Here is a 27,933-nt window from a genome sequence, read left to right as displayed (position 1 = left end):
TTTTGGCTTCGTAGCATAATAGGTTTAGCCTATGAGACTGCTGGACAGCAGCCTCCTGAAAGGATTACAGCTCATTCTACTAGAGCTGTGGCTTCCACCTGGGCCTTTAAAAATGAGGCCTCTGTTGAACAGATTTGCAAGGCTGCGACTTGGTCTTCGCTTCACACCTTTTCAAAATTTTACAAATTTGACACTTTTGCTTCTTCGGAGGCTATTTTTGGGAGAAAGGTACTTCAGGCAGTGGTTCCTTCTGTTTAATGTTCCTGCCTTGTCCCTCCCTTCATCCGTGTACTTTAGCTTTGGTATTGGTATTCCATAAGTAATGGATGACCCGTGGACTGACTACACTTAACAAGAGAAAACATAATTTATGCTTACCTGATAAATTTATTTCTCTTGTAGTGTAGTCAGTCCACGGCCCGCCCTGTCTTTAAGGCAGACCTAAATTTTAATTAAACTCCAGTCACCACTGCACCCTATGGTTTCTCCTTTCTCGTCTGCTTTGGTCGAATGACTGAATATGACATGTGAGGGGAGGAGCTATATTGCAGCTCTGCTGGGTGATCCTCTTGCAGCTTCCTGTTAGGAAGAGATATATTCCATAAGTAATGGATGACCCGTGGACTGACTACACTACAAGAGAAATAAATTTATCAGGTAAGCATAAATTATGTTTTGTTTTTTTTCAGGTACCATATGTTGCGATATAGGGGCTAGCTCATTAGGCTTGCAAGCAGATAGGCCAGAGTTCTCATCCACCTTCGGGTACTGGTTTATAAACTTTTAAGGCCTGACTTGTCCTTCGGACAGTGTGTGCTCCTCTATGGGGAGTTTTTTTCTCTGTTGGGTGAACAGTGGTGTCTGGATGATTTTTTTAATTTTTTTAATTTTTTTTATTCGGTCTGTGTTTTGATCGTACTATGGCTTCATGTCTTGTGGACATGTACACTGTTATCTGTGCCCTTCCCTTTGGAGGGGGTAGTTTATCTTCCCTTTGAGTTGGGGTTTCCTCTCTCTGGAGGGTCTTAGTCCTGCCCTGTGTGTGTAGGAGGTTGGATCAGGTGGCTTATTTCTGTAAGGGGCAACATCTGCTGCTCTGTGGGCTCTGTTCCACCTATTGGAAATTGATCTCTCTACGTAGAGGCTGTCTGAAAGAGTTGACAGGTCTTCCTACGGATGTTTTGCACTTATCTCTGTTCCAGGTCCTAGGGGGTTCTCCTTGGGAGTGCCTTATTTTGGAGGAGCGGATTGGGTTGGCACCTGAGCTCTGTTGGGGTGGGTGAGTCCCGCCTTTTCTCTTCCATTCCCTGGGGGCTTGTGGTTTTGGTCTTTCTTTCCCCCCTATCAGACATGTCTGTCGCTTGGTCTGGTGTTGGAGCAGGATCTGAGATCTGTTGCTCTGCTATTTCGTCCTCTGAGCAATCGAGGTACAGTAAGCCTTTTTGAGGTTTCTCCACATTTTAAGATTTGTGGGAAGGACTGGCGGCTCTTAGCCTGCAACGTATCCGCTGGTTAGTGGATACTTAGCAATCTGAAGGATCCTATCTTCAGCTGCTTTCTACTTGCCCTACAAGTATTTAAGTTTCAGAGTAATTTTTAGTTGACTGCAGTGTTTTTGCTTCAGGTGTTTGTCAAACCTATCTGAGCTTGCTGCACAAGGTTTCGTTCTGAATATTTTGGTATTCCGAGATACCTTTTTTGCGACTTGGCGACTTTTGCGAGTTGCTTTCTAGAGTGCAGTTGTAATGTGTTAGAGGAAGATCGTCCCTCTGTTTTAGACTCCCGGCCTTATCCCGTGGTTTCTGTATTTCTGGGGTCTGGGCGTTGCTTCCCTTTGTTTCTATGTCACTGGTTGGGTCTCTGTTAGCCTTACTCGGTTTCTCGGGTTTTTGCTCTGTGTACTTATTTAGGACTTTTTTCTTGAGTTCCTTATGCTAGCTGGAAGCTAGTTCAGCATACTAATGCAGTGTGGCTACTCTCCACTGTAGCAAACCGAGGGTTGCAAGTTAGATCCCTGGCGAGGTCTACTCAGCCTTTCTTCCTTTCGAGGTTGATAAAATGAGCAGCGCCTTGAGTCCCTTAAGGGGGATTAGCCGCGCTTTACAAGAATAATCATGTTTTCTCCGTGCCTTTCTTCTTTGTAAAAGAATACGGTAGTTTTTGTTCCCTTTCTTTAGTAAGGGGTGTGTGGTTTGGAGACCAACTGCTGGGGACAGTGTCTCTTGGAGGCTGTTGACTCAGTCGAGTCTAGTTCTTGCGGTCTCTAGCAAAACTGTGGACCATCTGCGGGCCAGTATCCTTGGGCCTTTTCCATTTTTTCAAAGTTGTTCTCAGCTTCGGACGAAGCAGAATTTTTTTGGTAGGGTTTTCAGGCCTGGTGCCCTCAGAATGGGCCGCCTCTTGTACCCTCCCGTTTTTGCATTCAGTGTCCTCTATAGCTTGGGTATTGTTTTCCCGAAATTAATGAATGCAGCTGTGGACTCTTTCCATTTATGAAGAAAAACTTAAATTATGCTTACCTTTTTAATTTTCTTCAGATGAAGAGTCCACAGCTCCCCGCCCGTATTTTTTCTGTGGGGCGTCTATTGTTTTTGTTCTTCTGGCACCTTTTCACCCTGATGTTTCTTCTACTGTTCCTTGTTCCCTCTGCATAATGACTGAGGGATGAGGGAAGTGGGAGGAGTATTTAAGCCTTTGGCTGGGGTGTCTTTGCCTACTCCTGGATTAAATGCAGCTGTGGATTCTTTCCATCTGAAGAAAAGAAAATTATCGGGTAAGCATAATTTGTTTTTCAGAAGATGGCTTCTTCAGGCAAAAGTCCGTATTTAGTGTGACCCTTGGCACTAAGCACATCTTAAACTCTTTTGGGGAGACTGTCCTGAAGTAATCTTCTGGTATATTATACCAGACTTCTGTCAGCACTTCCCACAGTTCTTCTTTGGGTTCTAGGATGTCTTTTATTTCTTTCTCTGTCCAGGTGATCCCATATTGCCTCTATTATATTCAGGTCTGGACTGTGTGCCCGTATGTATATATATTTCTTTTTTTAAGACACGATGAGTCCACGGATCATCTTAATTACTAATGGGATTTCTTTCATGTAATTAGCAAGAGTCCATGAGCTAGTGACGTATGGGATATACATTCCTACCAGGAGGGGCAAAGTTTCCCAAACCTCAAAATGCCTATAAATACACCCCTCACCACACCCAAAAATCAGTTTTACAAACTTTGCCTCCCATGGAGGTGGTGAAGTAAGTTTGTGCTAGATTCTACGTTGATATGCGCTTCGCAGCAGGCTGGAGCCTGGTTTTCCTCTGTGTGCAGTGAATGTCAGAGGGATGTGAAGAGAGTATTGCCTATTTGAATTCAATGGTCTCCTTCTACGGGGTCTATTTCATAGGTTCTCTGTTATCGGTCGTAGAGATTCATCTCTTACCTCCCTTTTCAGATCGACGATATACTCTTATATACCATTACCTCTACTGATTCTCGTTTCAGTACTGGTTTGGCTTTCTACTACATGTAGATGAGTGTCCTGGGGTAAGTAAGTCTTATTTTTTGTGACACTCTAAGCTATGGTTGGGCACTTTTATATAAAGTTCTAAATATGTGTTTAAACATTTATTTGCCTTGATTCAGGATGATCAATATTCCTTATTTCAGACAGTCAGTTTCATTATTTGGGATAATGCATATGAATAAATCATTTTTTCTTACCATAAAATTGACTTTTTTCCTTGTGGGCTGTTAGGCTCGCGGGGGCTGAAAATGCTTCATTTTATTGCGTCATTCTTGGCGCGGACTTTTTTGGCGCAAAAAAATTTCTTTGTCGTTTCCGGCGTCATACTTGTCGCCGGAAGTTGTTCGAGATTACCAATCAACATTTTGGAACTCCGTGCGATTTTCAGAGCTCTTCAGTCGTGGCCTCTTCTGAAGAGAAAATCGTGCATTTGTTTTCAGACGGACAATGTCACAACCGTGGCATATGTCAATCATCAAGGGGGGACTCACAGTCCTCTGGCTATGAAAGAAGTATCTCGGATACTTGTTTGGGCGGAATCCAGCTCCTGTCTAATCTCTGCGGTTCACATCCCAGGTATAGACAATTGGGAAGCGGATTATCTCAGTCGCCAGACGTTACATCCGGGCGAATGGTCTCTTCACCCAGAGGTTTTTCTTCAGATTGTTCAAATCTGGGGACTTCCAGAAATAGATCTGATGGCCTCTCATCTAAACAAGAAACTTCCCATGTATCTGTCCAGATCCAGGGATCCTCAGGCGGAGGCAGTGGATGCATTGTCACTTCCTTGGAAGTATCATCCTGCCTATATCTTTCCGCCTCTAGTTCTTCTTCCAAGAGTGATCTCCAAGATTCTAAAAGAGCGTTCGTTTGTTCTGCTGGTGGCTCCAGCATGGCCTCACAGGTTTTGGTATGCGGATCTTGTTCGGATGGCTACTTGCCAACCTTGGACTCTTCCGTTAAGACCAGACCTTCTATCACAAGGTCCTTTTTTCCATCAGGATCTCAAATTATTAAATTTGAAGGTATGGCGATTGAACGCTTGATTCTCAGTCATAGAGGTTTCTCTGACTCCGTAATTAATACTATGTTACAGGCTCGTAAATCTATGTCTAGGAAGATATATTATCGAGTCTGGAAGACTTGCATTTCTTGGTGTTCTTCTCATCATTTTTCCTGGCATTCTTTTAGAATTCCTAGAATTTTACAGTTTCTTCAGGATGGTCTGGATAAAGGTTTGTCTGCAAGTTCCTTGAAAGGACAAATTTCTGCTCTTTCTGTGCTGTTTCACAGAAAGATTGCTAATCTTCCTGATATTCATTGTTTTGTACAGGCTTTGGTTCGTATAAAACCTGTCATTAAGTCAATCGCTCTTCCTTGGAGTTTGAATTTGGTTCTGGGGGCTTTACAAGCTCCTCCGTTTGAACCTATGCATTCTCTGGATATTAAATTACTTTCTTGGAAAGTGTTGTTCCTTTTGGCCATCTCTTCTGCTAGAAGAGTTTCTGAGTTATCTGCTCTTTCTTGTGAATATCCTTTTCTGATTTTTCATCAGGATAAGGCGGTGTTGCGGACTTCATTTAAATTTTTACCTAAAGTTGCGAATTCTAACAACATTAGTAGAGAAATTGTGGTTCCTTCATTGTGTTCTCATCCTAAGAATTCTAAGGAAAGATCGTTACTTTCTTTGGATGTAGTTAGAGCTTTGAATTATTATGTTGAAGCTACTAAAGATTTCCGAAAGACTTCTAGTCTATTTGTTATCTTTTCCGGTTCCAGGAAAGGTCAGAAGGCCTCTGCCATTTCTTTGGCGTCTTGGTTAAAGTCTTTGATTCATCATGCTTATGTCGAGTCGGGTAAAACTCCGCCTCAAAGGATTACAGCTCATTCTACTAGGTCAGTTTCTACTTCCTGGGCGTTTAGGAATGAAGCTTCGGTTGATCAGATTTGCAAAGCAGCAACTTGGTCTTCTTTGCATACTTTTACTAAATTCTACCATTTTGATGTGTTTTCTTCTTCTGAAGCAGTTTTTGGTAGAAAAGTACTTCAGGCAGCTGTTTCAGTTTGGTTCTTCTGCTTATAATTTCAGTTTTTTTTTCATTATAAGATTAAAACTTTATTTTGGAGTGTGGATTATTTTTCAGCGGAATTGGCTGTCTTTTTTTTTATCCCTCCCTCTCTAGTGACTCTTGCGTGGAAGTTCCACATCTTGGGTATTCATTATCCCATACGTCACTAGCTCATGGACTCTTGCTAATTACATGAAAGAAAACATAATTTATGTAAGAACTTACCTGATAAATTCATTTCTTTCATATTAGCAAGAGTCCATGAGGCCCACCCCTTTTTTTGTGGTGCATATGATTTTTTGTATAAAGCATAATTGTTCCAATTCCTTATTTTTTATGCTTTCACACTTTTTTCTTATCACCCCACTTCTTGGCTATTCGTTAAACTGATTTGTGGGTGTGGTGAGGGGGGTATTTATAGGCATTTTGAGGTTTGGGAAACTTTGCCCCTCCTGGTAGGAATGTATATCCCATACGTCACTAGCTCATGGACTCTTGCTAATATGAAAGAAATTAATTTATCAGGTAAGTTCTTACATAAATTATGTTATTCACCTCCTGGTCAGCAGGAGGAGGCAAAGAGCACCACAGCAGAGCTGTTAAATAGCTCCTCCCTTCCCTCCCACCCCAGTCATTTTCTTTGCCTACATTAGTAATAGGAAGAGGTAAAGTGAGGTGTTATATTAGATTCTTCAATCAAGAGTTTATTATTTTTAAAGTAGTGTAAGATTGTGCTGCTTTGTCCTAGGGTGTAGCCGTAGTCCATATCAGTCTCTACAGTAGAGCTTTGGTGGATTTAAAGCAATGGGAACTTGTGGGACATAATTCTCACTGCGCCTCCCATACTCTGCTGCCCTAACCCTGAAAACCTGAGGGATTTTACTTAGGAATTTAGTTTATTTTCAGGTCCATGGGAGGGAGAGGACCTCTTAAACCTGGGAACTGCCTTGCTGCCAGGCAGAAAATGAGTTAAGTGCTAGCTTCTTTTCTGGGGGAGAGGATCTCAGAGAAAGTTTGGGCACTTTGTTAATTGTTCATCTAACTTCATTACACTGGGTCTCAGATTCTCCTAGTTTTAGTAGGGGACATTAAGGCAGTTAAGAAACATGCCAGTGCCTGCATCCTATTTCCATGTGGTCTCATCTATTAATAAGGCCGCCTGGGTGATTACATGTGTGTTATGTGTTCTCTTAGACATGTGGTAAATACTATTGATGGGTTCATAAAATGCTTAAAGGAAATCCTGCAAACAGTAGAGCTATCGGATGTAGTTGTTTAGTTTGTCCGTAAAGGAGACAAGGGATTCTTTTCTCCTGATGGCTGTGTTTAGTCTGACGACCGCAGTGTGAGTGTAATAACAGCAGAATAGCATTGTTTTTATTGAGTACAGTTGCAGGAGGTTTGGCCTGTGGCTCGCGCTACATTTATTAAAATACACAATGGCGACCAGGAGATTCATATTGGCTTTTTATTAATTTATATTGCATGTAACTGTTACAGTGTGAGTGTAGCAAGGCGGCATAGCATCTTTTACATTGAGTACATTTGCAGTCCAGTCCGTTGCTCCCGGTGCATTTACTAAAAACATAATGGCGACCGTGAGAGGGCTTGGGTATCGCCCATGAGGGGGCGGAGCTTGTAAAGGGCACCAAGGCATTCTCTTCTCCCTCCTAACGGTTCTGTCTATCCGCTAGGAGGGGAGGATGATGTCGTTCAGAAATAATTTCCTCCCTAACACATCCGGTTTTCGGAAGTCAGAGGTATTCTTGTCTAAATGCTTGCGCCTCAGACAGTGCTCTCTGATAGTTCAGGTTTTGTATAAGAGAAACTAACGCCTCAGCGGGGTCAAGCTGAGGTGTAGACAGAATGTGTTCAACCATGTCTGCCCTTGTAATAATAAAGATGAGTTTCTCTTTATCATTTAAGGAGACGGTATCTCTGGCCTATATGTTAATTTTTTTTCTAGCAACTGCTTAAGTCTTTATTTAATTACCCTACTATATGTGAAGCAGGTTACTTAAAGTGTACATTAATTTTACTATCACACATGCAGTGCTCTGTGGTTCCTTGCAATTTTTCATCTGGAATTGCTGCACAAGACATTGCTTCTTTAATGTCATGGCAATGTCTATGAACTATGTTGACATACTAATTTGCTTGCTTCTGCACACAGAAATAAGAAATTTACTTTTAAAATTTAAAGAGATAGTAACGTTTTTTTAAATTTCATTTTTTCTTAAAAATGTCACTTTTTTTCTGCACCTACTCCTTCTATGGCATTTGCTGCTTAGGAGATTTCTTATCTGAGAGAGAATTCTCAGATTCAGATGAATATCTTTATTTGATCATGAGGTTGTTTTTCTATAAGATTTTTAGTTTGAACACCTCCATTTGTTACTTTAGGAGGTTTTAGCTACCCTGGACGACTCCAACATTACTGGTGTAATCTATCCGAGCGCGCCCGGTAAGTTATAAGGAATGGAAGATACCGCATTCCCTAGATTTAGAAAGAGGTTTCCTATAGCTGACTCAGCTAAGGAGGCTGTGAAGACATTCCCTAGATTTAGAAAGAGGTTTCCTATAGCTGACTCAGCTAAGGAGGCTGTGAAGACATTCCCTAGGGTGGAAGGAGTAGTTTCCAGCTTAGCTAGAAGATCTACTATACCCTTAGAGGATAGTTGGATTTTACAAGGGTCCTATGGACAAAAATTATAAAAGGGATGTACACCAGGGTTTACCATGGCATTGAGCTGTGTACTTTGCTACCATCACTAGTGCGACGGCATATTGGTTTGATGCGTTGTCTGATTCTACAAAGTCAGAAACCCACCTGGACAAGATCCAGGATAGGATAAAAGCTTTCAAATTGGCGAATTCCTTTATTTCAATTCTTCCCTTCAAGTTTAATTCTGGGAGCATAGGTTTCAGGTTTCTCTGTTCCAGCTCACAGAGCCTTATGGTTAGAGCCTTGTTCTACGGATGTATGCTCTATGTCTAAGCTTTTGGCGATTCCTTACAAGGGAAAGACCTTGTTGGGACCTGGATTGATGGCATTTTAATCTTTTTTTGACATATAAAGAATTTAAAAAGAAAAAGTTTGCTGTTGAATCAAAGACAGCATGAAGGACATGCCCCCGATCCGGGATCATTCTTGTAGGGGGCAGAATTTCCGCCTTCGTCACGCTTTGGTTTGAGAATCCCTGAGCAATAAAAAATAGTGTCCCAGGGATACAATTTAGAGTTCAAAAGTTTTTTCCTCCCAGAGGCAGGTTTCTGCTTTTAGGGTTATCTGCAGATCAGACAAAAGGAGAGGCGTTCTTACACTGCGTAGGAGACCTCTCAGACCTGGGAGTGATTGTTCCAGTTCCAATACAGGTACAGGGTCTGGGTTTTGTATCCCAATCAGATTGTGGTTCCCAAGAAAAGAGGGAACTTTCAGACCACTTTTTAGATCTTAAGAGTCTAAACAAATTTCTTAGTGTACCGTCCTTCAAGAATGAAGCTATTCGTTCCATTCTTCCCTTGATCAATTTATTACAACAGTGGATTTAGAGGACGTATACTTTCATGTGCCATTCACAAGAATCGTCTCAAGCTCTAAGGTTTGTCTTTCTGGACAAACGCTTCCAGTTCATGGCTCTTCCTTTCGATCTTGCAACAGCTCAGAGTTTTTACAAAGGCTCTGGGATTGCTGTTGGCGGTGCTTCGGTTACGGGACATTGCAGTGGTGCCCTATCTGGACGACATCCTAGTCCAAGTGCTTTCCTTACAGCAAGCAAGATTTCACACGGACATGGTGTTATCCTTCTCGCAATTTCACGGGTGGAAGGTAAATTTGGAATTGAGTTCCTTAGTTCCATGCACAAGGGTAACTTTCTGGGAAACATAATAGATTTCATATCAATGAAGATTTTTCTGACAGGATGTCAGGAAATCAAAGATTATCGATACTTTTCTAGTCCTTCAGTCCACTCCTCTGCCTTCAGTGGCTCAGTGCATGGAGGTAATCGGGCTGATAGTGGCGGCAATGGACCTCATCCCGTTTGCTCGGTTCCACCTCAGACCTCTGCAGTTAAGCATGCTCAGGCAATGGATCGGAGATTATATGGATTTGTCTCCTCAAATACTACTGGAGCAGGAGACCGGATTATTTTCAGTGGTGGTTCATCTCTGGATCATCTCTCCCAGGGAACCTGCTTTCGCAGACCATCTTGGGTGATTGGGACAACAGACGCCAGCCTTCTAAGGTGGGGAGCAGTCTGGGGCTCCTTAAGGGCTTCGGGGGTTTGTACTCAGAGTCTGTTCTTCCTATAAACATTCTGGAGCTGAGATCGATCTACAATGTTCTTCTAGCCTGGCCTCAGTTAGCCTTGGTCCAGTTTGATAATAGGAGTAAATTAGATAGTTGCTTAAAATTGCATGCTCTATCTGAATCACGAAAGAAAAAAATTTGGGTTCAGTGTCCCTTTAACCTTGTTCTTAAAGTTTTTTACAGCTGGCTCCGTTTGAGCCGTTGCATTCCATAGACATTAAGTTGTTATCTTGGAGCTATCTCTTCTGCTCAAAGAGTCTCAGAAATCTCAGCTCTGCAGTGTGATTTCCCCTTATCTTATTTTTCATGCCGATAAGGTGGTTCTTCGTACTAAGTTAGGTTTCCTACCTAAGGTTGTTTGGAATAATTGTTCCCTCTCTGTGTCCTAATCCTTCTTCAAATGAACGTTTGTTGCAAAATTTGTATGTTGTACGTGCTCTTAAATTCTTACAGGCGACCTAAGGATTTTCGCCAGTCCACTGCCCTCTGTCTGTTTCTCTGGGAAACTTAAAGAGCTGTTTCCTCCTCTTGGGCTTTCAAAAATGACGCTTCTGTGGAACAAATTTGCAAGGCTACAACTTGGTCTTCTCTACATATGTTTTCCCAATTTGATACTTTTGCCTCGGCTGAGGCTTCTTTTGGGAGAAAGGTTCTTCAAGTGGTGGTGCCTTCTGTTTAGGACTGCCTATCTTGTCCCTCCCTATTAATCCGTGTCCTCTAGCTTGGGTATTGGTTTCTAACAGTAATTACTCAAGCTGTGGAGTCACCATATCTTAGGAAAGAAAAACAAAATTTATGGGGAATGGGTAGTAAAGTTATCTATCTTTTTAAAAATAATTATTTTGGTGTTGTCTGTCCCTTTAAGCTCAAGAGCTGTAATGCACTACTGGCACCTAGATGTACACATTTGGTGTAAAGGTGTACAGCCACAAGTTACCAGATGGATCCCAATAGTGCATGTCTGGTCCTAAAACTACCTAGGTATGCTTTCAACAAAGCATTCCATAAGACTAAAGTACATATTGATTTATAGAAGTATATTGAAAAGTCCCTTAAAGGGACATGAAACCCAAAGAAATTCTTATACAATTTTAAACAACTTTCCAATTTACTACTTATACTTAATATGCTTCCTTCTCTTGTTAACCTTTGCTGAAAGATTTATCTAGGAAAGCTCAGGAGCAGCAAATAACCTAGGTTCTAGCTGCTGATTGGTGGCTGCATATATATGCCTATTGTCATTGGCTCACTCCATGTGTTCAACCAGTAGTGCATTGCTGCTCCTTCCACAAAGCATACCACGAGAATGAAGCAAATTTGATAATGGAAGTAAACTGGAAAGTTGTTTAAAATTGTATTTTCTACTTAACTCAAGAGAGAACAAAATTGGGTTTTATGTCCCTTTAATATTGTGTACTCTGTTTGAACCATGAATTTTGATTTTCATGTCCTTTTTTATAAAATCAATGTATCCTTTTTTTTTTTATTAGGGATGAGCAGAATTTTTTTAATCATTCAAATAAATCCAGTGCCGAAAATAACCAAATGCTGCTGCATGTGGTCCTATTTTGCTTTCATTTAGTAAACACAATTCTGCCCATGTCTAACTTTTACTGCTAGAAAGCACTGTATTGCTCCACATGGCATATGATCTACATTTAGTATCCTCTGACTGATTAAACTTTTAATATACTGTTTAGCCTATACAGCTGGTATGTAAGAACAGGTTTAATATTTTCTGCCATTTTAAGTCCTTTTATCACCTAGTTACTGATTACAAATGGTTTATGAAAATGGTTTAGGTAGTTTAGTAATTTTCAACCTCTTGCAAAAAAGTTTTTTTTTTGTACTTAAATGTAGTTTAGCTTATTTTCTCTCTCATTGTGTGATTTTAATATTTTGTAAAAGGACTGGGAATTTGATTGGAGATTTAAAAAAAAGCTGACCATCAGTTTTGCATGTTTCTAAAGCTCCTACTCCTTCCTATTGTTTTCTGTGTATGTTTAAGTATTGTACTTCTATTAAAAGATGGTAGAAAATAGTGCCCTTTCTCCATATAAACACACAGTAAAGGAATGGAAACTAGGTGTACCATCTATTAAATGGGTTTAAGTTGCTTGAGACTGTGGTATTAGTAGCAGACTCTAAGAAATAAGAACTCTAGGCTTGTCTCTGTGATTGATAACCGCTTAGGGAGGTGACTGATACATTTACACCAGTAAGGTTGTGTCAGTTATGTATTCCAGGTGAAGCTAGTGTTTTACATTTTAAAATGTTGACCAGGTTTGAAGTGCTGTTGGATGGATGATTTGTGTAGAATGCATATCAGAAGCACAAATGGCACATTTCACTTATATTTCCCTTTTGAAATTTTATTTTTTGATCAGAACAGAATTGTAACATGATTTTACTCTCTCTCTCTCTCTCTCTCTCTCTCTCTCTCTCTCTCTATATATATATATATATCTATATCTATATCTATATCTATATATATATATATATATATATATATATATATATATATATATATATATATATATATATATATATATATATATATATATATATAGTCTATTTAACAGTTCATGCAAATAATTTTCTCATGTAGGTGGCATCAGCTGTGGAGAAGTGGAAAGCTGCCATACGTGAGGCGCAGACTCTTTCACGCATGCATGTACTGCTTGGGATGTTGGATGCCTGCATCAAGTGGGACATGTCCTCTGAGAACTCCCGCTGCAAAGTGTGCCGTAAGAAAGGTACATAACAAGTTATTAAGTAACCCTTTACATTTAGGGACACTTCTAAATTGAACTTATCCTCCAGTATTGTGAATGTATGTGGAGAGAGGCAGGATACCAACCCTAGATTATAAATAAATAAATATTTACAAAAATCTTTGTATGCAAATGTAGTAGTTATTCAATAATCCCTCCAAATGCATACATTTGTTAATCTGTTGTGTACCCATGTGGACATGTAAGGCTTATGCAAACAAATAGCTCTTTTCTAACTCTGTATATCATTGAAATGCGCAAATACTCCTAGAGCTTGCTGTAAAATGTTTCTCTAAAACATGCTTTGTGGGGGTTTAATGGCTTCAAGAGTATCTAACATTTGTATTTGGATGCCTTAATTTACTATGAAAAATATATACGTTTAAGGTATTGGGTCTGTCTACAAATTTTATGAGTTGAATTGTGTGTTGTTCATAGTTTAAAAGGTTTCTTAGGATAACTGTCTGACTGTCTCATTCACATTTTCTAGGCGAAGATGACAAGCTAATACTTTGTGATGAGTGCAATAAGGCTTTCCACTTATTTTGCCTACGTCCTGTACTTTTTAACATACCGGATGGTGAATGGCTGTGTCCTGCCTGCCAGCCTGCCACTGCAAGACGCAGCTCCCGTGGCAGGTAAGATTACACACACTTTTAATGGTCTACCTTATTAGGGGGGGAAATGCCAAAATGTTGCTTTCATGATTCAAATACATCATACAATTTTAAACAACTTTCCAATGTACTTCTATTATGCTATTTACTTTGTTCGCTTGGTTACATTTGGTGAAAAGCATACCCAGGTAGTCAGGAGCAGTAATGCATTACTTGGAACTAGCTGCTGGTTGCACATTTATGCCTTTAGCCGTTGGTTCACCTAGTGTTTTCAGTTAGCACCCAGTAGTCAATTGCTGCTCGTTCAACAAAGGACACCAAGAGAATGAAGAAAATTGGATTAAGTAAATTAAAATTTGTAAGCTCTATCTGTATCATGAAAGACAAAAAATGGTTTCAAACCCCTTTATCTACAGTTGTTTGCTATTGGCTTTTTTATTTATCTAGAGAGCTTAAAAAGGCAGTTTACCCTAAATTTTTCTCCCCTTTACTTTGTTTCCAACAATCCATTTGACCTGACTGTGTATGAAATAGTTTACAAATATCATCTTTAACCTTATTTCTGCATTTGAAATAGCTTTTTGCCTGTGATATGCTTACCTATACTTAAAGGGACAGTATACCGTAAAAACTTTCCCTTTAATGTTTCCAATGACTAGTTATACTGGCTGAATAGTATAGAATGTATGAGAAATTGCATTTTCAGGTATATTTGTGTACATGAAATTGCTGGGTTTGTGCTTTGAAACCACAACCTATTGAAATGGGTTGAGTTTCCAGGTAACATCAGATTTATTTTCTCTTGTAAGGTGTATCCAGTCCACTGATCATCCATTACTTGTGGGATATTCTCATTCCCAACAGGAAGTTGCAAGAGGACACCCACAGCAGAGCTGTCTATATAGCTCCTCCCCTAACTGCCATACCTAGTAATTCTCTTGCAACTCTCAACAAGCATGGAGGTAGTAAGAGAGAAGTGGTGAAATGTAGCTGTTATTTTGCTTCAATCAAAAGTTTATTATTTTTAAATGGTACCGGAGTTGTACTATTTTGTTCCAGGCAGAAAAATACAAGAATCTGCCTGTGATTTCTATGATCTTAGCAGGTGGTAACTAAGATCCATTGCTGTTCTCACACATGACTGAAGAGAGAGATAACTTCAGCGGGGGAATGGCGTGCAGGTTATCCTGCTATGAGGTATGTGCAGTTAAGATTTTTTCTAGAAGATGTGAAATGCTAGAAAATGCTGCTGATACCAAATTTATGTAAGGTAAGCCTGAATACAGTGATTTAATAGCGACTGGTATGCTTACTTTCTGAGGTAATACTCTTTTATATTTACAATATAAAACGTTTGCTGCCATGTTTAAACGTTTTTATATATACTTTGGTGATAAAACTTTATTGGGGCCTAGTTTTTTCCACATGACTGGCTTAAATTTGCCTAGAAACAGTTTCCTGAGGCTTTCCACTGTTACTATGAGTGGGAGGGGCCTAATTTAGCGCTTTTTTGCGCAGTAACTTTTACAGACTGAGACATCCAGCTTCCTCCAGGAGTCCCCTGAATGCTATAGGACATCTCTGGAGGGCTCTTAGGCTTTCCAAAATCGTTTGTTGGGGAAAGTAGGCCCACAGCAAGGCTGTGGCAGTTTGGTGTGACTGTTAAAAAAAAAAAAAAAAAAAAAAAAAAAAGTTTATCGTTTTTTTGATCCATTTTTTGAACTAAGAGGTTAATCATCCATTTGCAAGTGGGTGCAATGCTCTGTTAGCTTATTATACACACTGTAAAAATTTGTTTCTCTTAAAGGCACAGTACCGTTTTTTATATTTGCTTGTTAACTTGATTTAAAGTGTTTTCCAAGCTTGCTAGTCTCATTGCTAGTCTGTACAAACATGTCTGACATAGAGGAAACTCCTTGTTCATTATGTTTAAAAGCCATGGTGGAACCCCCTCTTAGAATGTGTACCAAATGTACTGATTTCACTTTAAGCAATAAAGATCATATTCTGTCTTTAAAAAATTTATCACCAGAGGAATCTGACGAGGGGGAAGTTATGCCGACTAACTCTCCCCTCGTGTCAGATCCTTTGACTCCCGCTCAAGGGACTCACGCTCAAATGGCGCCAAGTACATCTAGGGCGCCCATAGCATTTACTTTACAAGACATGGCGGCAGTCATGGATAATACACTGTCAGCGGTATTAGCCAGACTACCTGAATTTAGAGGAAAGCGAGATAGCTCTGGAGTTAGACGAAATACAGAGCATACTGATGCTTTAAGAGCTATGTCTGATACTGCCTCACAATATGCAGAAGCTGAAGGAGAGCTTCTTTCTGTGGGTGATGTTTCTGACTCAGGGAAGATGATGCAACCTGATTCTGATATTTCTACATTTAAATTTAAGCTTGAACACCTCCGCGTGTTACTCAGGGAGGTTTTAGCTGCTCTGAATGACTGTGATACAATTGCAGTGCCAGAGAAATTGTGTAGACTGGATAAATACTATGCAGTGCCGGTGTGCACTGATGTTTTTCCAATACCTAAAAGGTTTACAGAAATTATTACTAAGGAATGGGATAGACCAGGTTTGCCGTTCACTCCCCCTCCTATTTTTAGAAAAATGTTTCCAATATACGCCACCACACGGGACTTATGGCAGACAGTTCCTAAGGTGGAGGGAGCAGTTTCTACTCTAGCAAAGCGTACTACTATCCCTGTCGAGGACAGTTGTGCTTTCTTAGATCCAATGGATAAAAAATTAGAGGGTTACCTTAAGAAAATGTTTATTCAACAAGGTGTTATCCTACAGCCCCTGGCATGCATTGCTCCTGTCACTGCTGCTGCGGCGTTCTGGTGTGAGTCTCTGGAAGAGGCTTTATAGGTAGCGACTCCATTGGATGACATACTTGACAAGCTTAGAGCACTTAAGCTAGCCAATTCTTTTGTTTCTGATGCCATTGTTCATTTGACTAAACTAACGGCTAAGAATTCTGGTTTTGCTATTCAGGCGCGCAGGGCGCTATGGCTTAAATCATGGTCAGCTGACGTTACTTCAAAGTCTAAGCTGCTTAACATTCCCTTCAAGGGGCAGACCCTATTCGGGCCTGGTTTGAAGGAAATTATTGCTGATATCACTGGAGGAAAAGGTCATGCCCTTCCTCAGGACAGGTCCAAATCAAGGGCCAAACAGTCTAATTTTCGTGCCTTTCGAAACTTCAAGGCAAGTGCGGCATCAACTTCCTCTAATGCAAAACAAGAGGGAACTTTTGCTCAGTCCAAGACGGTCTGGAGACCTAACCAGACCTGGAACAAAGGTAAGCAGGCCAAAAAGGAATGGCCCCCAATCCGGTAACGGATCTAGTAGGGGGCAGACTTTCGCTCTTCGCCCAGGATTGGGCAAGAGATGTCCAGGATCCCTGGGCGTTGGAAATTATATCCCAGGGATATCTTCTGGACTTCAAGGCTTCCCCCCCAAAAGGGAGATTTCACCTTTCACAATAGTCTGCAAACCAGATAAAGAGAGAGACATTCTTAAACTGTGTACAAGACCTAGTTATGGGAGTGATCCATCCAGTTCCAAAGGAGGAACAGGGACAGGGATTTTACTCAAATCTGTTTGTGGTTCCCAAAAAAGAGGGAACCTTCAGACCAATTTTGGATCTAAAGATCTTAAACAAATTCCTCAGAGTTCCATCGTTCAAGATGGAGACTATTCATACCACCCTACCTATGATCCAGGAGGGTCAATACATGACTACAGTGGATTTAAAGGATGCTTATCTTCACATTCCGATACACAAAGATAATCATCGGTTTCTCAGGTTTGCCTTCCTAGACAGGCATTACCAGTTTGTAGCTCTTCCCTTTGTGCTAGCTACAGCCCCAAGAATTTTTACGAAGGCTCTGGGGTCGTTTCTGGCGGTCCTAAGGCCGCGGGGCATAGCAGTGGCCCCTTATTTAGACGACATCCTGATTCAGGCATCAAACTTCCAAATTGCCAAGTCTCATACGGACATAGTGTTGGCATTTCTGAGGTCGCATGGGTGGAAGGTGAACGAGGAAAAGAGTTCTCTATCCCCCCCCTCTCAAGAGTTTCCTTCCTAGGGACTCTCATAGATTCTGTAGAAATGAAAATTTACCTGACAGGGTCCAGGTTAGCAAAACTTCTAAATTCCTGCCGTGTTCTTTATTCCATTCCTCGCCCTTCGGTGGCTCAGTGCATGGAAGTCATCGGCTTAATGGTAGCGGCAATGGACATAGTGCCGTTTGCACGCCTTCATCTCAGACCGCTGCAACTATGCATGCTCAGTCAGTGGAATGGGGATTACACAGATTTGTCCCCTCTACTAAATCTGGATCAAGAGACCAGCGATTCTCTTCTCTGGTGGCTATCTCGGGTCCATCTGTCCAAAGGTATGACCTTTCGCAGGCCAGATTGGACAATTGTAACGACAGATGCCAGACTTCTAGGTTGGGGTGGAGTCTGGAACTCCCTGAAGGCTCAGGGATCGTGGACTCAGGAGGAGTCATTCCTTCCAATAAATATTCTGGAACTGAGAGCGATTTTCAATGCTCTTCAGGCTTGGCATCAGTTATCAACTCTGAGGTTCATCAGATTTCAGTCGGACAACATCACGACTGTGGCTTACATCAACCATCAAGGGGGAACAAGAAGTTCCCTAGCGATGTTAGAAGTCTCAAACATAATTCGATGGGCAGAGGTTCACTCTTGCCACCTATGAGCTATCCATATCCCGGGTGTAGAGAACCGGGAGGCGGATTTTCTAAGTCGTCAGACTTTTCATCCGGGGGAGTTGGAACTCCATCCGGAGGTGTTTGCACAATTGATTCATCGTTGGGGCAAACCAGAACTGGATCTCATGGCGTCTCGCCAGAACGCCAAGCTTCCTTGTTATGGATCCAGGTCCAGGGATCCCAAGGCGGCGCTGATAGATGCTCTAGCAGCGCCCTGGTCTTTCAACCTGCCTTATGTGTTTCCACCATTTCCTCTGCTCCCTCGTCTGATTGCCAAGATCAAGCAGGAGAGAGCATCGGTGATCTTGATAGCGCCTGCGTGGGCACTCAGGACCTGGTATGCAGATCTAGTGGACATGTCATCCTTTCCAACTTGGACTCTGCCGTTAAGACAAGACCTTCTACTACAAGGTCCTTTCAATCATCCAAATCTAATTTCTCCTACATTGGTGTGTCCGGTCCACGGCTTCATCCTTACTTGTGGGATATTCTCTTCCCCTACAGGAAATGGCAAAGAGAGCATACAGCAAAAGCTGTCCATATAGCCCCCCCTCTGGCTCCGCCCCTCAGTCATTCTCTTTGCCGCTCTGAACAATTAGCATCTCCACGGGGATGGTAAAGAGTATGTGGTGTTAGTTGCAGTTTTATTTCTTCTATCAAGAGTTTGTTATTTTAAAATAGTGCCGGTTTGTACTATTTACTCTACAACAGAAAGTGATGAAGAGTTCTGTTAAAAGAGGAGTATGATTTTAGCACCAGTAACTAAAATCCATTGCTTTTCCCACGCAGGACTGTTGAAACCAGAGAACTTCAGTTGGGGGGAACAGTTTGCAGACTTATCTGCTCCAGGTATGACCAGTCTCTTTTCTAACAAGACATACTAATTCTAGAAGACTGTCAGTTTTCCCTTATGGGATCGGTAAGCCATTTTCTTAGACTCAGTAACAGAATTAACGCTTATAAATTGGGCTCTATGCTGGTTGACACTATTGTGGGCTAAATCGATTTGTTTATATCATATTTATATGACATTTGGAGTGTTTTGTGAACTTTGAAACACTTTTGGGAACGTTTGGGAATTACGCTTGGCAGTTGTTTAGACGCCTAATCTAGTCAGAAAGGCCCCTTCACTCTGGTATGCAGAGGGAGGAGGCCTCATTTTCGCGCCTCAGTTGCGCAGTTACTTCTAAAGGCAGTGCATGCAGCTTCATGTGAGGGGGTCCTGTGGCTGAGAAACGGACTCAGGAAGGCTTATTTCTGTGGTGAATAACCCCTAAGGAAGGTAAAAGCCACAGCAAAGTCTGTGGCAGGGACTGTAGTGTGTTTAAACCGGTAAATTGAACTATTAGCTCCGGTTTGCTCATTTAAGGGTTTAGAGACTTGAAATTTGGTGTGCAATACTTTCAAAGCATTAAGACACTGGGGTGTAAATTTTATAAAGATCGGATATTTCCTTGATAGTTTTTCGAACATTCAGAAATAGTGTCCTCTTTTTATTATTTAAAGAGACAGTAACTATTTTGTTTAAAATCGTTTTTATTGCATTAATAGCCTGCCTAAATCTGTCTAACATGTCTGTACCTTCAGATAGCATATGTTCTGTGTGTATGGAAGCCAAGGTGGTTCCCCCTTTAAATGTATGTGCAAATTGTGCCATGGCGTCCAAACAAAGTAAGGACAGTACTGTCACATTTAATAAGGTTGCCCAAGATGATTCTTCAAATGAAGGTAGTGGGGATAGCTCATCATCCTCTCCTTCTGTGTCAACACCAGTTTTGCCCGCGCAGGCGATACCTAGTGCATCTAGCGCGCCAATGCTTGTTACTATGCAGCAATTAACAGCAGTAATGGATAATTCTATAGCAAATCTTTTATCCAAACTGCCAGCATTTCCCAGAAAGCGTGATTGCTCAGTTTTAAATACAGAGGATGAGCAAGTTGGCGCTGACGATAATTTATCTGTTATACCCTCACATCAATCTGAGTTGGCAGTGAGGGAGGGTCTGTCTGAGGGAGAAATTTTTGATTCAGGAAAAATTTCTCAGCAGGCAGAACCTGATATCGTGGCATTTAAATTTAAGCTAGAACATCTCTGTGCCCTGCTTAAGGCGGTGCTAGCTACTCTTGATGATTGTGATTCTTTGGTGATTCCAGAGAAGTTGTGCAAAATGGACAAATTCAGAGGTCCCAGTGCACGCTGATGCTTTTCCGATACCCAAGAGGGTGGCGGACATAGTGACTAAGGAGTGGGAGAAGCCAGGTGTCCCTTTTGTTCCACCTCCTATATTTAAGAAAATGTTCCCCATTGTCGACCCCAGAAGGGACGCATGGCAAACGGTCCCTAAGGTAGAGGGGGCAGTTTCAACATTAGCCAAGCGCACAACTATTCCTATTGAGGACAGTTGCGCTTTCAAAGATCCTATGGATAAAAAATTGGAAGGATTGCTTTAAAAGATATTTGTTCAGCAAGGTTTCCTTCTTCAACCAATTTCGTGCATTATTCCTGTCACCACGGCGGCGTCTTTTTGGTTCGAGGAACTAGAAAATTCGCTCCAAAGGAGACTCCATATGAGGAAGTCATGGACAGAATTCACGCGCTAAAGTTGGCTAATTCCTTTATTTTGGATGCCACTTTTCAATTGGCAAAATTAGCGGCGAAAAATTCAGGTTTTGCAATAGTGGCGCACAGGGCGCTTTGGCTAAAATCTTGGTCGGTGGATGTGTCGTCCAAAACAAAATTGCTTAATATTCCTTTCAAAGGTAAGACCCTTTTTGGGCCAGAATTGAAGGAGATTATTTCAGACATCACTGGGGGAAAGGGCCATGCCCTCCCACAGGATAGGCCTCTCAAGGCTAAGAATAAGTCTAATTTTCGTTCCTTTTGCAATTTCAGGAATGGACCGGCTCCTAACTCTGCAGCCTTTAGACAAGAGGGTAACGCTTCCCAGCCTAAACCAGCATGGAAACCATTGCAAGGCTGGAACAAGGGTAAACAGGCCAAGAAGCCTGCTGCTGCTACCAAAACAGCATGAAGGGATAGCCCCCGATCCGGGACCGGATCTAATAGGGGGCAGACTTTCTCTCTTTGCTCAGGCTTGGGCAAGAGATGTTCCGGATCCCTGGGCACTAGAAATTGTCTCTGAGGGGTATCTTCTGGAGTTCAAGGAACTTCCTCCAAGGGGAAGGTTCCACATGTCTCGCTTATCTTCAGACCAGATAAAGAGACAGGCATTCTTACATTGCGTAGGAGACCTATTAAAGATGGGAGTGATACACCCAGTTCCAACAGCGGAACAAGGTCTGAGTTTTTACTCAAACCTGTTTGTAGTTCCGAAAAAAGAGGGAACTTTCAGACCAATTCTGGATTTAAAAATTCTAAACAAATTCCTCAGAGTTCCATCATTCAAAATGGAAACCATTCGGACGATTTTACCAACAATCCAGGAGGGTCAATATGACTAACGTGGACTTAAAGGATGCGTACCTGCATATTCCTATCCACAAAGATCATCATCGGTTCCTGAGGTTCGCCTTTCTGGACAAACATTACCAGTTCGTGGCTCTTCCATTCGGTTTAGCCACTGCTCCCAGAATTTTCACAAAGGTGCTAGGGTCCCTTCTAGCGGTTCTAAGGCCGAGGGGCATTGCTGTAGCACCTTACCTAGACGACATTCTAATCCAAGCGTCGTCCCTTTCCAAAGCAAGGGCTCATACAGACATTGTTTTAGCCTTTCTCAGGTCTCACGGGTGGAAGGTGAACATAGAAAAGAGTTCCCTGTCCCCGTCCACAAGGGTTCCTTTTCTGGGAACAATAATAGATTCTGTAGAAATGAAGATTTTTCTGACAGAGGTCAGAAAGTTAAAGCTTCTAAACGCTTGTCAAGTTCTTCAATCTATTCCTCAGCCTTCTATAGCTCAGTGCATGGAGGTAATAGGATTAGTGGTTCCTTTTGCTCAAATTCATCTAAGACCATTGCAACTGTGCATGCTCAAACAGTGGAATGGGGATTATGCAGACTTGTCTCCCCAGATTCAAGTAGACCAGGTAACCAGAGACTCACTCTGCTGGTGGTTGACTCAGGATCGCCTGTCTCAGGGAATGAGTTTCCGCAGACCAGAGTGGGTCATTGTCACGACCGACGCCAGTCTCTTAGGCTGGGGCGCGGTCTGGGACTCCCTGAAAGCTCAGGGTTTATGGTCTCGGGAAGAGTCTCTTCTCCCGATAAACATTTTGGAACTGAGAGCGATATTCAATGCGCTCCTGGCTTGGCCTCAACTAGCGAAGGCCAGATTCATAAGATTTCAGTCGGACAACATGACGACTGTAGCGTACATCAATCATCAGGGGGGAACAAAGAGTTCCTTGGTCGATGAGAGAGGTATCCAAGATTATCAAATGGGCGGAGGATCACTCCTACCATCTATCTGCAATTCACATCCCAGGAGTAGACAACTGGGAGGCGGATTGAGTCGTCACTTTCCATCCGGGGGAGTGGGAACTCCACCCGGAGGTCTTTGCCCAGTTAACTCAACTATGGGGCATTCCAGATATGGATCTGATGGCGTCTCGTCAGAACTCCAAGGTTCCTCGCTACGGGTCCAGATCCAGGGATCCCAAGGCGACGCTAGTGGATGCATTGGTGGCGCCTTGGTCGTTTCTATCTAGCTTATGTGTTTCCACCGTTCCCTCTCCTTCCCAGGCTTGTAGCCAGGATCAAACAGGAGAAGGCCTCAGTGATTCTAATAGTTCCTGCATGGCCACGCAGGACTTGGTATGCAGACCTGGTGAATATGTCATCGGCTCCACCATGGAAGCTACCTTTGAGACAGGATCTTCTAGTACAAGGTCCATTCGAACATCCAAATCTAGTCTCTCTGCAACTGACTGCTTGGAAATTGTACGCTTGATTCTATCTAAGCGTGGGTTTTCAGATTCAGTTATTGATACTCTGGTTCAAGCCAGAAAACCTGTGACTAGGAAAATTTACCATAAGATATGGCAAAAATATATCCGTTGGTGCAAATCTAAGGGATTCTCTTGGAGTAAAATTAAAATTCCTAGGATACTTTCTTTTCTCCAAGAGGGTTTGGATAAAGGTTTGTCAGCTAGTTCTCTAAAAGGACAGATATCTGCTCTGTCTGTTTTGTTGCACAAACGTCTGGCAGCCGTGCCAGATGTACAGGCGTTTGTACAGGCATTAGTCAGAATCAAGCCTGCCTACCGACCTATGACTCCTCCATGGAGTCTAAACTTAGTTCTTTCAGTTCTTCAAGGGGTTCCGTTTGAACCCTTACATTCCATAGATATTAAGTTACTATCTTGGAAAGTTCTGTTTTTGGTTGCTATTTCTTCTGCTAGAAGAGTTTCTGAATTGTCTGCTTTGCAGTGTACTTCACCCTATCTGGTATTCCATACAGATAAGGTAGTTTTACGTACCAAGCCTGGTTTTCTTCCAAAAGTGGTTTCCAACAGGAATATTAACCAGGAAATAGTTGTTCCTTCTCTGTGTCCGAATCCAGTTTCGAAGAAGGAACGTTTGTTACACAACCTAGATGTGGTCCGTGCTTTAAAATTCTATTTAGAAGCAACAAAGGATTTCAGACAGACATCATCCTTGTTTGTCGTTTATTCTGGTAAGAGGAGAGGGCAGAAAGCTACTGCTACCTCTCTTTCCTTTTGGCTGAAAAGCATCATCCGATTGGCTTATGAGACTGCTGGACGGCAGCCTCCTGAATGAATTACAGCTCACTCTACTAGAGCTGTGGCTTCCACATGGGCCTTCAAGAACAAGGCTTCTGTTGATCAGATCTGTAAGGCAGCGACTTGGTCTTCTCTGCATACTTTTGCCAAATTTTACAAATTCGATACTTATGCTTCTTCGGAGGCTGTTTTTGGGACAAAGGTTTTGCAAGCTGTGGTGCCTTCCGTTTAGGTTACCTGACTTGTTCCCTCCCTTCATCCGTGTCCTAAAGCTTTGGTATTGGTTCCCACAAGTAAGGATGAAGCCGTGGACCGGACACACCAATGTAGGAGAAAACAATTTATGTTTACCTGATAAATTTCTTTCTCCTACGGTGTGTCTGGTCCACGGCCCGCCCTGGCTTTTAGTCAGGTTTAAATTTTTTATTTCTGTACACTACAGTCACCATGGCACCCTATAGTTTCTCCTTTTTCTCCTAACCGTCGGTCGAATGACTGGGGGGCGGAGCCAGAGGGGGGGCTATATGGACAGCTTTTGCTGTGTGCTCTCTTTGCCATTTCCTGTAGGGGAAGAGAATATCCCACAAGTAAGGATGAAGCCGTGGACTGGACACACCTTAGGAGAAAGAAATTTATCAGGTAAACAATTGTTTTCTCTGAGACTGACTGCCTGGAGATTGAACGCTTGATGTTATCAAAGCGTGACTTCTCAGAGTCAGTCATTGATACCTTAATACAGGCACGAAAGCCTGTCACCAGGAAAATTTACCATAAGATATGGCGTAAATATCAGATGGCAGACTTTGCACGCCTACGATGGCCGTTTCTAGGGAAAGCACTACGCGACCTTTTCTAGCTTCCTCTTCCTGTCAGTACTGAAGAGGAAGCCTGTTATCTAATTATTGCGCTCTGAATAGAGAAATAGCGCTTGTTAGTTCAGCTACGCATCTTAAAATGGATGTGTGTCATATTATCTGCAAAGTTCCGTTCCTGTGAAGCGCCTGTTGTTGCAGTGAGGAAGTCGCTTTATTCTGGCAGGTAGGCACCTCGGCAAAGTACTGCTGAGGTGTAGAGGTGCTCTGCAGGGAAAGTTTCATTTTTATGCAACACGTATAATAATAAAGGAAATTTTTTTACCGTTTTATTATTTAAAGAGACAGTAACTTTTTTTGTCTAACTCTAAAATTGCTTATAAAATTGCCTAATTTTGTGACCAGTTGTGAGTTAAGATGGACAAAGAGTCTTTGCAAGCTGTCATTTGCTCTTTATGTTTTGAGGCCAATGTGGAACCACCAATCCATTTCTGTGCGGGATCTGTCCTCCTCTGGGGTCATTGTCCCGGTGCCTATTGCTGAAAGTGGTTTGGAATACTACTCGAACCTGTTTGTGGTCCCAAAGAAGCAGGGAACATTCCGCTCGATTCTGGACCTAAAGTGCTTAAGCAAGTTTCTAAATGTCCCCCCGTTCAAGATGGAGACAATAAGGTCCATCCTTCCTCTAGTTCAGGAAGGACTGTTCATGACCACCATAGATCTGAAGGATGCCTACCTTCATGTTCCAATCCACAGGGACCACTTCCAGTTACTAAGTTTTGTGTTCCTGGATCAGCACTTCCAGTTCATTGCACTTCGGTTTGGTCTAGCTACTGCTTCGGAATCTTTACAAAGGTTCTAGGTGCTCTCCTGGCCGTTGCAAGAACCCAAGGTATAGCAGTAGCTCCCTACTTGGACGACATTCCGGTTCAAGCACCATCTTTTCGTCTGGCTGTGAGGACCTTTCGGTATCTCTTCTCTCCCTTCTTCGATCACATAGATGGAAGATAAACTTAGAGAAGAGTTATCTTATTCCAAGCACCAGGGTAAAATTCATGGGTACTATAATAGACTCAATATCCATGAGGAAATTTCTAACCAACCAGAGACGTTGCAAGCTAGCTTCGGCATGTCTTGCCCTCCAGACCTCCTTAAGGCCATCTGTGGCTAAGTGTATGGAGGTAGTTGGTCTCATGGTGTCCAGCATGGACATTATTCCCTTTGCTAGGTTCCGTCTCAGACCATTACAACTATGCATGCTAAGACAGTGGAACGGCGATCATTCGGATCTGTCAACAGATTTCACTGGAAAGCAGGTCAAGAGAATCGCTTTCTTGGTGGCTCTGTCCAAATCATCTGTCCAGAGGGACATTCTTTCTAAGACCATCCTTGGAGATTGTTACTACGGACGCAAGTCTATCAGGATGGGGAGCTGTTTGGGGTGCCAAGAAGGCATAGGGCCTGTGGTCTCAGGAGGAACGCTCCCTCCCGATCAACATTTTGGAGCTTCAAGTAATCTACAGTGCACTGAGAGCTTGGCCTCTTCTGGGTTCGTCCCGGGTTTATCAGATTCCAATCAGACAATATAACCTTGATGGCTTTCATCAACCATCAGGGTGGAACGAGAAGCTCCATAGCAATGAGGGAAGTATCTCGGATTCTGGAGTGGGCTGAGGCCCACAGCTGTTCGCTGTCAGCAATCCACATTCAGGGTGTGGACAACTGGGAAGCAGATTTTCTCAGCATACAGTCCTTTCATCCGGGGGAATGGTCTCTCCATCCCAAGGTGTTTGCGGAGATATGCAATATGTGGGGGACGCCGGAGATAGATCTCATGGCGTCTCGTCTCAATACAAAGCTACCCAGATATGGGTCAATGTCCAGGGATCCTCAGCCGGAGCTAATAGATGCATTAGCAGTTCCTTGGAAGTTGTATAATCTACCTTTCTCTGCCATTACAAATCGTTCCTCATGTAGTGACCCGCATCAAGCAGGAGCAGGCGTCAGTCAGGACGTGGTTCGCGGATCAAGTGAGGATGTCATCTCCTCCATGGAAGTTACCTTGTCGCAGGGATCTACTGGAACAAGGTCCTTTTTGTTCATCAAAATCTAGATTCTCTGTGGCTGACTGCGTGGAGATTGAACGATTATTCCTTGCCAAGAGAGGGTTTTCGGAGAGAGTTATTGATGCTCATTCAAGCTCGTAATTTGTTGCATCTATCATAAGGTGTGGTGAACCTACTTATTCTGGTGTGAAGAGCGTTGATTTCCCTGGCCTAAAGTTAAGGCTGCCAGGATTCTCTTGTTTCTCCAGGATGGACTGGAGAAGGGTCTTTCGGCCAGTTCCCTGATGGGACAGATTTCGGCCTTGTCTGTTTTACTGCAAAAGAGGCTCTCTGAGCTTCCAGATGTTGAGTCTTTTTTTTAGGCTCTGATTAGGATCAGACCTGTGTTCAGATCTTCAGCTCCCCCTTGAGTCTGAATCTGGTTCTTAAAGTATTGCAACAGGCTCCCTTAGAGCCTATGCATGAAATTGACATTAAGTTTAACCTGGAAGGTTCTTTTTCTACTGGCTATTGCTTTGGCACGCAGAGTATCTGAGATGGTCGCCTTGCAATGTGAGCCTCCTTATCTGGTGTTTCATTCGGATAAGGCTGTCCTGCGTACCAAGTTAAGGTTTCTCCCTAAAGTAGTGTCAGACCACAACATCAATCAAGAGATTGTGGTCCTTATCTTTTTGGTTGAGGTGTCTTATACGCTTAGCTTATGAGACAGCAGGACATAGACCTCCTCAGAGAATTACGACTCATTCTACTAGAGCAGTGACTTCCTCTTGGGCCTTTAAGAACGAGGCCTCTATGGGTTAGATTTGTAAGACGGCTACCTGGTCCTCCTTACACACTTTTTCCAAATTTTACAAGTTTGATGTTTTTGATGCAGCCTTCGGGAGAGATGTTTTGCAGGCTGTGGTGCCCTCAGATTAGGGTCCGCCTCTTTTTTTCTTTTTTTTTTTTTCCCTCCCGATATCATTCAGTGTCCTCTAGAGGTTGGGTATAAGTTTCCCAACAGTAAGGAATGAAACCGTGGACTCCTTATATTAAGAAGGAAAGCATAAATTATGCTTACCCGATAATTTCATTTTGTTCTGTATAAGGAGAGTCAACGGCCCCCGACCGTGTTCTCCGATGGGCGGCCCCCTAAATTATATTTCTTTCATGTAATTAGCAAGACTCCATGAGCTAGTGACATATGGGATATACATTCCTACCAGGAGGGGCAAAGTTTCCCAAACCTCAAAATGCCTATAAATACACCCCTCACCACACCCACAAATCAGTTTTACAAACTTTGCCTCCTATGGAGGTGGT

General features: G+C 42.4%; 1 protein-coding gene across 1 annotated transcript in view; it reads left to right on the top strand.

Annotated features, from left to right (window-relative positions):
• The window catches only part of BAZ1B (bromodomain adjacent to zinc finger domain 1B), a gene marked incomplete in the record, with an annotated part of 470,974 nt that overhangs the window by 332,004 nt on the left and 111,037 nt on the right, over positions 1-27,933 (top strand). Inside the window, 2 exon segments of the mRNA XM_053706318.1 lie at positions 12,513-12,660; positions 13,169-13,316. Coding sequence (XP_053562293.1) covers positions 12,513-12,660; positions 13,169-13,316 — 296 coding nt within the window.

Source organism: Bombina bombina, chromosome 3 (assembly GCF_027579735.1).
Source record: "Bombina bombina isolate aBomBom1 chromosome 3, aBomBom1.pri, whole genome shotgun sequence".
NCBI classification, from domain to species: Eukaryota; Metazoa; Chordata; class Amphibia; order Anura; family Bombinatoridae; genus Bombina; species Bombina bombina.
This window is presented reverse-complemented; position numbering and strand designations above follow the sequence as displayed.